Source organism: Peromyscus californicus, unplaced genomic scaffold (genome assembly GCF_007827085.1).
Source record: "Peromyscus californicus insignis strain IS unplaced genomic scaffold, ASM782708v3 Scaffold_16__1_contigs__length_79575227, whole genome shotgun sequence".
Classification (NCBI taxonomy): Eukaryota; Metazoa; Chordata; class Mammalia; order Rodentia; family Cricetidae; genus Peromyscus; species Peromyscus californicus.
The window spans coordinates 42,636,502-42,650,200 of NW_026294458.1; the positions used below are offsets into that span (position 1 = coordinate 42,636,502).

The window sequence follows — 13,699 nt, forward strand, 5'->3', positions numbered from 1 at the left end:
TCATAAATAAGAAGTCTCCATGTATTTATTTGGGAGCTGGGTGGCAGGCCCCCAAAGACTTAAAAAACAAAACAAAACAAAACCCAACTACACTGAGCAGAAATGAGCATGGATAGCAAAGTTTATATTAGGATTTAGAGTTCTTTGAGATGCTCCTGGGAGTGGTATTGCTGTATCATTGCTGTATCATTATTGCTGTATCATGTGGTAGTTTTGCGATTTTTGAGAAACCTCTACACTGATTTCCATGGTGACCGCACCGGTTTGTATGGTCAGCAGTAATGGGTAAGTCTCCCTTGTTCCCATGTCCCCACATCCACATCATCATTTGTTGTCATTTGTTTTATTGTTCTTAGCTGTTCTTTCCAGTAAGATGAAACCCTAAGGTAGTTTTAGTTTGCATTCCCCGATGGCTAAGGATGTTGAACATTCTTGGCCATTTCTGTTTCCACTTTTGTAAGCTCTCAGTTTAGTTCTATCCCCTAATTTTTAATTGTTCCCTTTCTTTGTGTTTAGGATCCTCTGTGGATCCTAAACTATAAAGGGTCGTGTAGTTCCTGCATGAGCTTTTGGAGCACATGTTCTTCCCTTAGCTTTCTAGCTCAGTCTTATCCTGGATAGTGTTTTTCTTTCTTTCTTTCTTTCTTTCTTTCTTTCTTTCTTTCTTTCTTTCTTTCTTTCTTTCTTTCTTTCTTTCTTTTTAAATCTGTCTTTATTTCTATTTCTAGCCATGTGCTTCTTGTCCAATTCATTGTGCTTTGACATGAGAACCTGGATTTTTTAACAAGACCCTGGGATACTCTGGCAAGTGCCGAACAGACTCAGATCCCTGCCTATAATACCATCTCTACAGGCTCCTTAGGATGAACTTTCAATTTGAAGGAGAAAACGATTGCTAAATGCATTACACATAATTAGATCACTGACTACCTTCTTCCCAACCGGGAAGTTACTATTTATATCCAAATCCTTGCTGCAACTTTTACAAGATGTTTAAGTTTTCTTTCTCTAAGTTCAGTTTTGCTAAGTGCACTCTCTGCAAGCCGCCTGTGAAAAGAACCATGAAAAGCCCACATTGTGTCAGAGTGCGGCTTCCACTGTGCTTTGCCCTACAAAGCAAAAGAATGAGTGCCGAATTTTTGTTCCAGGGCTGGTGTCTCTCTTACTCATGTTCTTAAGTGGCCCAGCTGCCCAATAGGGCATGCATTCCACCCTGAGGGAATGGCTCTCTGGAGGGGAAGAGGTACTGGAGCAGCCAGGTCCCTTTGGTGTTCCTAATTAGGGAGAAAACATACCCACAAAACAACCCCACTCAATGCCAAGATTAAATGCTGATTCACATGGAGACTCAGCTAAATTAGCAAATGGTGTAAGGCTGTTTAGAATTTTCCTTTGTAAGAAGAAAATGATGCTTTGACAAATCCTTCAAAAGACTTGAGCACGTCTTTAAATAGAAACAAAATAAATGGCATAATCTAGAATAATAAACAAGATCTCTAGGTGTTGCATATATTTTTAGTGAGACTTTAAATAGCTATGTAAGATTTATAGTTTTTAAGATTCAAACTTATTCAAATGATAATAAGATAAAAAGAAGCTTTTATGTTAATAAGAAGGCTTAGCCAAGGTCAAAGGCTAACACTTTTTAAAGATTGTGAATAGACACACATAAATGGATGGGGGATTATTTAAAGACTCTTTTAAGATTTTTCATGTCTTTCTCGCAGACAAGAAAAAGCTCAGAGCATGTTCAAGAGTTTGCTATCAAATGCACTATGCAGGCGCTTTCCTCCCTTGTTACTGTACCATCAAGTCTATAGAAAGGCGGCAGTGCTCACTTCTAACCCTGAGCAGAACTTTGAAAGCAGAACATCTAGATGAGCAGGACATGCGGTGCTTCCTTTCTGAGTTTCAGGCTGTTCAGCGACCCCCTGAAACTTACAGAATGTGCGCCCATCTTCTTGGGGAAGAGAGTCTATAGCCATCCTTTAAGGGTTGGGCATGGGGATGGAGACTAAAGAACCACTATGCTTTCGGGTGTTCTGTTAAAAAAATGAGTCTTATTTTCTACCCCCACTGCCCCAAAGTAACAAACAAAAAACAAAGCACAGCTGTGAGGAATCTGAATCCGTGCCTGTGCCACTGTATCATGTGACTTGTCCAGAGGTTTCTTTCATCTCATAAACTGCTTTAAAGTTTCTGAAGCCTAACGTTTGCAGGGTTTAATAACATCTTCAATTTAACGTATGCTCCTATTCTGACTTTTTAAAATTCCAAGTGATATTTTGAATTTGCCTTCTTTAATTTTAAATCGTTTCCCTACTTTTGGAGTACTTTTCCTTATTGAAGTCTAAGAACCACAGTGTATACCTGCTCTTTTAAGCCCATTGAGTTTGAACAATAAGCAAACCTACTGAATATAACCTGGATCTTGATTCTGGCTTTTGATTGATCGTAAAATACATCCTAAATGGGTGTTTAAAAATAACCCTCAAACCCAGCACTAACAATGTTGCAAATATTTGACCCAGAACTACCAATGTTGCAAGTATTTTAAAGGGGGCATTTCCTTGAAAAGATTAGCACTTCTGTCACAGATGTTGATTTCTTTGTGCGTTGGCTGGCTGGGTGTATTGTCATTCTGCCTGTGACCCTGTCCCTCAATGATCTCTCACCAGAGATAGCAATAATCCTGGTTGCCTGCCTGGATCTGCCTGAGTCTGCAACTTTGTTTCCCTTCTTAAATACCATTCTTCTGGCTTTTCTTCTAAAGCCCGCAGCTGTAAAAACTGTAGAGAAGGAGAATCCTTTAGAACAGAGTGACAAACACCTCTTGAGTAGGGACTGAAGTGTGTGGAGGGTTGAAGTCATGCAGGCAGCCAGGGAGGAAGAAACTGGAAGTTAGTACTACAGAGGAGGGGGTATATTTTTACTATAGTGCATTTGAATGGCTTATTTGGAACTTCCCATACTTTTCATCTTTTATAGTTCCCTTCAGCTCTTGATCTAAGCGGGCACAGGGACACACTCACCCATAATTCATCCTGGGTAAATGGCAATATTTGCAACTGCAAAATATACAGCAGATACACACCTCAATGGAATAATAGGAGTTTTTCATCTTGAAGATCTCCTACTTATAAAGTGTATCCTGTGAGGAGTATTTATACTAAATACAATGATGTTTTATTAAAATAAGGCAATTTTTGAATGCTCTTTGGAAAACTAATTCATTAATTATCACCATTTGGGTAACTATTTCTAGTAGATGTGGGTTTGACGTACGTGACTGGGTTTGAAACGTTTCAGGCAAAAGTCATTGCCCACCCCCTTTAGCATGCCTGAAAGTATGAAGAAATCAAATGGTTTAATTTGATTTTTCTGAACTGTTGTTTGATCACATTTAAAATTTAATGTATACATTTCCACTGTTGATTTCCCATGGTGCACTGAGTTTGAACAAATGTTAAATTTCCTTAACATACCATTTACTCCATTCAAACCTGCCACCTAGTCACCATCATTCATGTTGTTTACTTTCTGCATCCTCTGTACAGGCCCAGAGCTAAGAACATCATCATCACCAGGCAGGAAACTTCATGCAGTTTCTAACTTACCTAGTCTAATTTTAACACCTAAACTGTATATTTCCATTTCTTAGGCTGAATAATAATAATACAAACAAATTTTTCCCAAACTCCATATCAGATGTTATTTCACATGAAGCAGAAAAAGGAAAATCATGATATTTGTTAAATAGGCTGTGGAGAACTTGTAATATTTATTCAGGACTGTGAATCCCTTGTTGTGAAAATGGTGCAGCTGGAATGTTAGTGACTTACACAAACCTTGGTTGTGAACCCATTTGCTATTGTGACTAGCCAGGGGCAGGAAAGCAGTTTGGATCTTTGAATTTAAGAATGATTAAAATCTCTTTCTATGAAAATAAACAAGTGATGTTAAATACTACTAGTTATATACCTAGAAGCTGCACATCTGGTTTTGGAATCACTGTGTGTTCACATTTACCCTGTTTTCCAGTTCCAGGTGAGCAGAGGAAGAGGCTAAGCAGATTGGCCATTTCCTTGACTCTCACACAACGAAGAGACACTCCAAGGGAAATGAGAAGGGAAAAAGAAGAAGAGTCATTGTTATGGTACAGACAAACGGAGGTGCTGTGGAGTGGCATCTGCTTCTAAGATTAACCACGGAGGAAACACTGGGGAGATTTTCAATGCTCATTTTGTTTTCTGAACTTACGCATTTAAAAGTTTCACTTGCTCCCATGTTATTGAGCATTAGTCAATATATCCTACTGTTTTTCTCTACCCTAGACTCAGAAAAATAACCCTTTAAACTGACCTTTCTAGAAATAAGAAATTCACAAATGATTGACGGTTGTTACATAAATACTGACAAGCTTGTCTGTTTTCTGGGTCTCATGATCTAGTGATTGTCCTAAGATTGAAGCTATGTGTTAGAAGTAAATGCCATAGTAGAAAAACTGTTACTTAATAGCAGAATGTGATGCAAAACAGAGGACAGAATATAGCTGCATATCTCATTTAAGTTTGACTGACAGGAACCAAATTAGCAAAAGCCCTAGAACAGGTTTGCTAATTCTTCAATGACACGGGAAATGTCTTGAGAGAATGTCAAGTTCTGTGGCATATAATCAATTAGTAGATGCCCAGCAGTCATTATCCTTCAGCTGGTTCTGGGCATATCCTGGTAGCTATGGGAAAGGAACATGCTTCCTATCCTTGGTTTGATATCCTAACCATGAAGGAACATTCCTGTGGATATTATGTGACAGGGGAATACTTCAGGATATTAAATGTATGAAACAATAAAAACTTCATGTCATGACTGCATAATTCTTTGTAACTCAAGATTATGAAGGAAATTAGCTCGAGTTGGGTGAGAGAAATTACAAATCACCTTTGAAAATGTGGCAGTCTTAGCTGTAAGGTAAGGAAATGTACAGGGATCATTTAGGAGAGGGTTATGAGTCAGGAAAAGCAAGCTGGGTTAACTTCAGTTTGAAGGAACAGGAACAAGTTGAGATCTATAAATGTTTCATGCAGCAATTTTGTTTCACCTGATTTGTATGTAAGTCATGAAAACGGAACAGAGTTTTTTCTCCTATGAAGGCTGGAGGCAAATTGGCTTCAAGCCTAGAAGAATAGAGTGCTGGGGCTCTCTCTCAGATCCTTCTCTGGAAGGGAGCTTATGTTTGTGTTATAGAAAGATCGTCTTCCTTCTGTCATTCCCAGTGGCTAAATGACAAGGGCTATTTCAAGGTTTTGCTAGTAATGCTGAATAATTCAAAGCGCTGTTAAACTTCATAATGTCATTTCTGACAGATAACATCTAAATTCACCAGATTTCCACTAACATTAAGGATTAAACCACTAAACTACTAATTGTGTTTATCTACACCATTCTCACCAGTGAGATATCAATTACATAAACTAAAGCTGCGTTTTAAAAATTGGAGTGTGAATTAATTTTCCAGAGAGAAACCACACATATACTGAACATTTTACAGAGCTGATTGACTCATTATAACTTTAGAGAAGTTGGATGTTGCAAGTCCAAACCAAGTATCTTGAGTTATCTTAGCTAATGACTCTTTATTGTCCACACTGTGTATGACCTAATATTCTTGAACCTAGACAAATCCTCTGGGATATAAAACAGACCCTTACCTTCTACCAACCTAAAAGTTAAGCACACTATCAGATTAACATGTGAGGTTAATGGTATTTCCCACTTTGCTGTAACTGCTACTCCAATGCTTCCACAGACGCATTTAAAAAGTGTCTTAATTTACGACTTTCTTTGTTTTGTTACTATGAAACTTCACGAGGGGCTGGAGAAATTGGCTTAGAGGTTAAAAACACTTGCTGCTCTTGCAGAGGACCCGGGATCAGTTCTCAGCATCCACACAGCCCTCACAACCCTCTGTAATTCCAGTTCCAGAAGACCTGACCCTCTCTTTGGCCTCTGAACAGCAGACTCTCATGAGGTACACACACACACACACACACACACACACACACACACACACACACACACACACACACAAATATGCAAAACACTCATGCACATAAAATGAATCTTAAAAGAAACTTTATTTAATCAGTGACCTTGTTGGAACGTGGGATTTGAGCAACCTAGATATGCAGTCCTGGGCTAAAGTCACTCATAGTTCTTCCATATTAAACTATTTCTCATTGTGTTTGAGGTGATGGCTGTGATTTTTCTACATTACCAGTCATTAGTTCTGAGAGCTTAGCCGATGAAGTTTTTTTCCTTTATCTTTGACAATAACAAGAAAAATTCCCCATGTCATTCTCTCCGTTCTGTTTCTTGGTACACAAAAGGGGTAGAGCATCGTCAGAATTAAAATTACCAGTCTTTTAACTTACATCATTTTAGTTTCTACTTTTATCAATAGTACTGTGAGCCACAGAGTTTCTAGGCATAGTACCACGTGGCAACAATAAGGAAAATGATATTTAAGCATATTTACTGCTAGCTGATTTTTATATATTAAATTTCATTAAAAGGCAAGAGGAAAATATCAGAATAATTGCAAGAATAGTTGGCATTATGTTAAAAAAAGAAAACAAATGTACATCTTGTGATTTTTTAAAAATTAGAATTTCCAGCCCTGCCAAATGTTCCATTACCCTGATGGGTGGATCAGCCCTTATGGATACACTTATAGCATTAGCCTAATTTATACCATTACTATTATTTATAATAAATATACAATCATTTTTATTTAAAAAGTCAAGAGTCAACATTCATGTAAAGTGCAAGGTAAGTCTGCATTATTTGGGTATAGTGGAAGATGACAGACAATGCTAGACTTCATTGAAAGACAGGAAGAAAGGGTTTGTGATTAGTGATGCAATGAACAACTCATGAAAAATTTCACTAAATTCGGAAATTGAAGTTTAGAATGTGAGATATGCTCTATCTTATTTCATAATTTTGGTCAGATTGCTATTTTTAGAGAGGACTGAATTTTAATTTTCTATCTTAAATTTTCCTTGGTTTCTGGCTTTTCTTCAAATCATTTTCCTTTAGTGAAATGGAACTTTAATTAACCCTCCATAGATTTGTCTAATTATTCTTTCCGTCAACATACTTAGTTTTCAATCTTCTTTTGTGGTCCATTCCAAGTGGCAAGGTCACTCTAGTCCTTGCTTATGTAAACTCTACACTAAGTGGACATTTAGGGTGCAAATCCTTTTACCCCACATTGATTCTATTTTCACAGTACTAGATATCACAGAGATGCTTCCTGCATTGCAAAGAGTCACTTGCATTTCTTCTCAATGTCTTTTAGAAGTATTCATTTTTGTATTGTTTCTCTATCAGCTGTTGGAAGAATTCTATCGCTTTCTATGGTGATGGAGAAGTGTACCTGGGATACCTACCAGCAGGAATCCTGGGGGGCAGAGATCCTCCTGCTGTCACTGGATGTGGGGCCTGGATGCTGTTTAAAAACCCAGCCCTCAGGAAGCTGGGGCAGAAGGCTTCCACTCCAATCGCTGGGAAGGATCCTTGGAAGAAATAAAAATTGATGTTAATCAAAGGCTTATTCATGGAAAAGTTAGTGACCATTTACACGCAATTAAACCCATAATCAATAATGACAAGAAACCTCACAAGAAAGTTATAAAGTTAAATGATTGAGATAGAGTTTTTCTCATACATTTATAAGATAATTCTATCATTTTTTTGAAGAAAGCTCTACTTAACTATTTAACACACACCCAATATTAGTGAATGGATGAATCCGGTGATCCAGATAGCCAATCTAAAGTAAAATTCTAGTTGTTCACAGAAAGCACATTTCACTGAGGACATGCATTTCATTTAGGCCTCTAGAGAGCCCACTAGGGTAAGAAACTGTATATTCTGTGTCCTAGAGTGAGATTCGTCCCGTTCTGAGGTTTAGCAAGTGCTGTGTTTGTGAGGAGACTTTCTTCTCTTGTATGGCTTGAGTGTAAGATTTCCTCTATAGGCTTGTGTCCTTAAACACAGGTCACCAGCTAATTAGTGGTGCTTTAGGAGACTGTAGAACATTTTAAAGACAGAGTCTTGCTTGAGGAAGTGGGTCACTATGAGAGAGCCTAGAGGTTTTGAGGTTTGACTCCAGTTTCAGTCCACCCTGGAGGAACTGTGATTAGATTATCCCACCACAGCTGTGCCTTCCCCAACCGTGAGGGACTGTTCCCTCTCAAACTGTAAACCCAAATAAACTCTTCTTTCCTTGTTTCCTCTCAGATCTTTGGTCACATCAATAAGACAAGCAGTAACTAATATAAGATTTTTCAATAAAAAAATCTCTGCCAAAAGTAGGTTGAAGTTGGAAATATCTCTGTACCTGGGTCAGAACTAATAGCAGAGCTGGAGTACTTTCAAAATTAAGACCTGTGTCACAAGTATCCAGGGGTAGATCAGAGAGTATTCTGTCACAACTTCAAAGAACAGTGAAAAACTTTTTTTTCCCTTGTGACTGCATAGAGTATTCATCACTGAACACTAATAGCTCCTGTGTGTAAGGTCTCCCCAGCATGCATTTTCTGTATTGCAGAGCTTCATCATTTTCTGGAAAACACTAGTCACTAATGATGGCATTTCACTGCATGCCAGGTGGGTATTACCTTATATGTGCACATATCATTCTTACTTAAAGTCACAAAAGAAATGATATTGTTATAATAGAAAAAAGTTAACTGTAAGAAATACAGATTTTATTATATGCTGTGAAAACTAAAACAGTAAAGTTTTAGCTGACAATGGATTTATTAAAACCAAATAATAAGAAAGACTGGTTCAACTATGTTAGATCTCAAGAAAAAGAATAAGTTAATCACATAGAACAGTGAATAAAAGGATATAAATGAAATGACCACAGAAGCAACTTAAAACAAAGATATCCAGATCAGTGATTCTGAGTAAGGTAAATATCCTGCACATTTCAAGATGTTGTCTTGTTTTTACTATTTTTTTGACAACTCCATAAAAAAACTACCAATTTAGAAAAGATGCTCATTATTTTAACTCCTTGGAAAGAACTAAATACAAATCCTACTTTATTGTTACGATTACATTTATTACCGTGTGCTGTTGTGACACCTGCCATATCTAATAGCAACTTTCATTTTCCTAAACTTACCGCACCTTTCATGATGGCTTTTTTTTGTGTGTGTGTGTTTCTTTACCATAGTTAGAAAGGTCTTTCATTTATTGTAGTGTCTGTTTCTTAAAGAACTGTCACTTTATTTAAAAGCTAATAGAACCCCATAAAAGTGAATATGGATACATATTCTGCTGAAATTGGGCATTATGTGATAATCACACCTTATCATTTCTCTTCATTCATAGGGAATCAAATTTTAGGACTTGCTATAGATTGGATACAAAATGTCCCTCACAGTGCTTGCTTTTAATAGCCTGTTTCCTTGCTGGTGGAGTTATTAGGGAACTTTCTAGAAACTTTAGCAGGTGGCACTCAATTGGAGTCATGGAATCCCTTGGAGCAAGTCTTTTGGCGGGGCGGGGGGCGGTATTTATCCTTGGACCTTTGCTGTCTCTCTCTGTTTCCTACACACCAAGAGATAAAGAATAGCCACTTTCATATGCTCCAGGAACAGGACATTCTGTCTGAGTACATGGAGCTAGGCTGAAATCTTTCAGCCCAAATAAATCATTCCTGATTTTAATTTCTTTTCCTTGGATGTTTTTCACAGCCACAACAGAAGTAACTAACACAGTTTGATATGAAATGGTTTTTAACAGGTTCAGTCAATTGCTCCAGTTGCTCACGCTCTCGACTTTTAGTTTTTAATTGTGAAACACATTAATAATTTATTTTATACCTAACATCGTAATGTCTAAAATCTATAGCAGGAGAGTTGTCAATTTCTTTGAGTGCTTCGATTTTAGTTACACTCAGTGGAGTAAGCATTTATTAAATATTTATAACATGAATCCTTGCACTTCTGGCTTGTTAGTATCTTGAGTCTTTCATTAGAACAGTGGTTCTCAGGTTTAGTGGCACCTGCACACTCAGGACACCATAAATTAGGATGGGGAAGTCATTATTGGTGCTTAATAGATAGAAGGTTGGGGGTCTTGCAATATATAATGTACTGCCATCAAAAGGAAAACTCTATCTCCATATGCCAGTAGTGCCCACTGAAAAATATTATGCTACAGTAAAGTATGATTATTGCAGAAAGACTGTAAGAGAGAACCAAGATGTCTGTTGCCAGAGAATGTCTTCTACATATGACAGGGAAGCTGCACAATGAAATCTCACAAATACAGTCACCTAAATTAGACCTGCATAATGATAACACTGACTGATATGCACCCAGGGATGGGGAGAGTGCAAAGGATGCCATCCCTAGATGAAAAGCTATAGGCAATTAATGGCTGCTGAAAGAGGGAGATAGTCTTCTCCAGGGGCAAACTTTCTAATAAGTTACCCAACCCTAATTGATCATCCCTAAATATGTGTCCACTTAAGCATTACTACTAAATGGTTTTATGAGCACACATGCATATGTATGCATTTGTGTGTGTGTGAGTGTGTGTGTGTGATGAAGAAAGGTCATGGATTTGAGAAGGAGTTGAGGTGCAGAGTGGAGGATTTGGATGGGAAGATAGAGGGGTAAAAATGATGTGATACCATGCTCATGTATGAAATTCTTAAAACAATATAAAATGTTAGCTGGGTGACTGTGGCACATGCCTTCACTCCCAGCACTTGGGAGGCAGAGCCAGGTGGATCTCTGTGAGTTCGAGACCAGCCTGGTCTACAAAGCGAGATCCAGGACAGGCACCAAAACTACATAGGGAAACCCTGTCTCGAAAAACCAAATATATATATAAAATGTTGCTCTCTACTAGTCTATATAATGAGACAACACCAAAAAAGGAGAAGTTGGCATGGCCTGCATCCTGATATCTGACTTGATAACAGAATTGAGAGTTGCTTAGGTGTCTATGTCTGAAAACTAGCTGGCCCACAGAGCAACTATTTTCAATAATTAAATGATATTTGATGCAAACTCTATGAAATCCCATTTCTAAATTGATATTGCAGCAATGTCTCTGGAACAACTCTGCACTAAAAATTAGGTGTCACTGGGTATTTGTGTAAAAATAACACATGATGACAGAGAACTCTGAGCTTCCACTTCATTTTTAAAATGAAAACGATAATGGAGGACACCTTTTAGGGCTCATTTTTAGGATTTAATTATAGCAAATAATCACATATATAAGCCAGTGCTATCATCCTACTATCATACACACACACACACACACACACACACACACACACACACACACACACACACATATGCCCTGCTTCTTAAGGAAGGAAATAAAAAAATGATAAAATTTTGTGACTTCTTCCTCTATATACATTCACAAATCCTTAATAGAAAATAAAAATCTTTCCTTAAACACTACACGTCAGTCATTTATATTTGATGCTAAGATATTAAACAATAAGACAACATCCCTTCTAATCCAATCTTTTGTGATGCAGTTCCTTCATAGCATTTTTGTTAAGTGACATTTTTGCGAGTAATCATTATGATCCATGCATAGAAATCTAAAACGCTGACTGAGTTAAAGTCAAGCAGTCCAGAACTGAGCTTAAGAAATGCGTGCACATGGTCGAGAGACAGCCCGAACTGACCTATTCTGGTGATGGGATGGCCAAACACCCTAATTGTTGTGCTAGAAGCCTCATCCAACTACTGAGGGATCTGGATGCAGAGATCCATGACAAGGCCCTGGGTGGATCTCTGGGAGTCCAATTAAGGAGAATGAGGAGGGTTTATATGAGCGAGAATTGTTGAGACCAAGGTTGGATAAAGCACAGGGACAAATAGCCAAATGAATGGAAACACATGAACTATGAACCAATGGCTGAGGGGCCCCCAACTGGATCAGGCCCTCTGAATGGGTGAGACAGTTGATTGGCTTGATCTGTTTGGGAGGCATCCAGGCAGTGGGACCGGGTCCTGTGCTCATAGCATGAGTTGGCTGTTTGAAACCTGGGGCCTATGCAGGATTGTTTGGCTCGGCCTGAGAGGAGGTGACTAGACCTACCTGGACTGAGTCTACCAGGTTGACCTCAGTCTGTGGGGAAGGCTTTGCCCTGGAGGAGATGGGAATGGGGGGGGGGGGGGTTGGGGGGAAGGTGAGGGGGATGGGAGGGGGGGAGAACAAGGGAATCCGTGGCTGATATGTAGAACTGAATTGTATTGCAAAATAAAAAAAAAAAAAAAAAAGAAATGCGTGCACATGTGCACGGCCTTAGGAAGGGCAGTTTGCTAGTTCCTACCTGGGCTGCCTCTATTGCCGCTTCTGTGACAGTGAGTTTCCTTCTGTAAATGTTTTCAGACCTTAGGGTGGTGGGTGTGCCCCCAGAGTGCAGGAAAATGGACAGAAGGAATATAAGACCAGAAGATCCATATACAGGTATTTTTATATATGCACATATATTATGAATGTTTATCTTTTAGCAACTAACCAATACAAAAAATTAAATATACTCAATACTCCTTGGAAGGTTGCTCAAACATTTTATTGTTAGAGGTGTTTTATAATCAGAGAATTTTGGAGATCGCTTTTGATAATGAGTGAGGTAAAAATGGCAAAGTATGGGTAAGGACAATTTATTACAAAGACTTGAAATATTAGATCAGGGCTTTGTAATGATCATAGAAGACTGCGTTGCTCCTGTATAGGTGTTCCCAGCAGTGTATACTCATTAGGAGCCATAATGAAGCACAAGGGGACAAACACAGTATGGAGTGTCCATGCTTTCAGCTCGTGAAATGAACTCGTCACCAAATATGTTATGACAAGAAAGGATTATGTACTCAGATATAAAGAAACGAGACTACACACACAAATATTAAAAATAAGGATTTTGTAATAACAAATGATTACAAATAAGTAGCATTTTATATGTACCTCTGTGTATTGTTATTATTGTATTATACTGTCTAAATAAACTGAATGTAGTCAGACTCTAAATTATTAAAATCTACTTTTATATCCTCCCTTCCCTTCCCTTTTCTCCTCTCTCTCTCTCTCTCTCTTTGACCCAGGCTGGCCTCCAACTCACAGAGTTCTGCTTGCCTCTGCCTCCAAAGTGCTGGGATTTAAAGTCTGCACCACCACATCTGACTCTGTATTCTATATTTTAGAATAAACATAACAATATAATGACCACTATAAAGTAATTTGTATCTATGACAAGTAGATAAACACAATCCATGCAGCAGACACTTGTCGCTCAAAGATGCTGGCTGATTGGACATGGCCAAAATTAGTAGAGCTGAGGAGCAAGCCTGTGAGTATTAGGAGGGATCCTGTACTTATCTTGATTACTCATGATAGGAGCTCTGTAGCTGCCTCATAGATGCCACTTCATGCCTGGACTTCAGATTAACGAGTGTGCTTCTGTTCTGTAGTTAGAATACCTTCACTATGAAAAATGGGCTGGGCGGTGGTGGCGCATGCCTTTAATCCCAGCACTCGGGAGGCAGAGCCAGGCGGATCTCTGTGAGTTCGAGGCCAGCCTGGGCTACCAAGTAAGTTCCAGGAAAAGGCGCAAAGCTACACAGAGAAAACCTGTCTTGAA

General features: G+C 38.5%; 1 protein-coding gene across 2 annotated transcripts in view; it reads right to left on the reverse strand.

The window, feature by feature from the left end:
- Window positions 1-13,699, reverse strand: part of Epha6 (EPH receptor A6) — a 935,524-nt gene that overhangs the window by 181,832 nt on the left and 739,993 nt on the right. For both annotated transcript variants that reach the window (XM_052740946.1, XM_052740947.1), the window contains one exon: window positions 7,455-7,580. In XM_052740946.1, coding sequence (XP_052596906.1) covers window positions 7,455-7,580 — 126 coding nt within the window. The remainder of the gene's footprint in view (window positions 1-7,454; window positions 7,581-13,699) is intronic.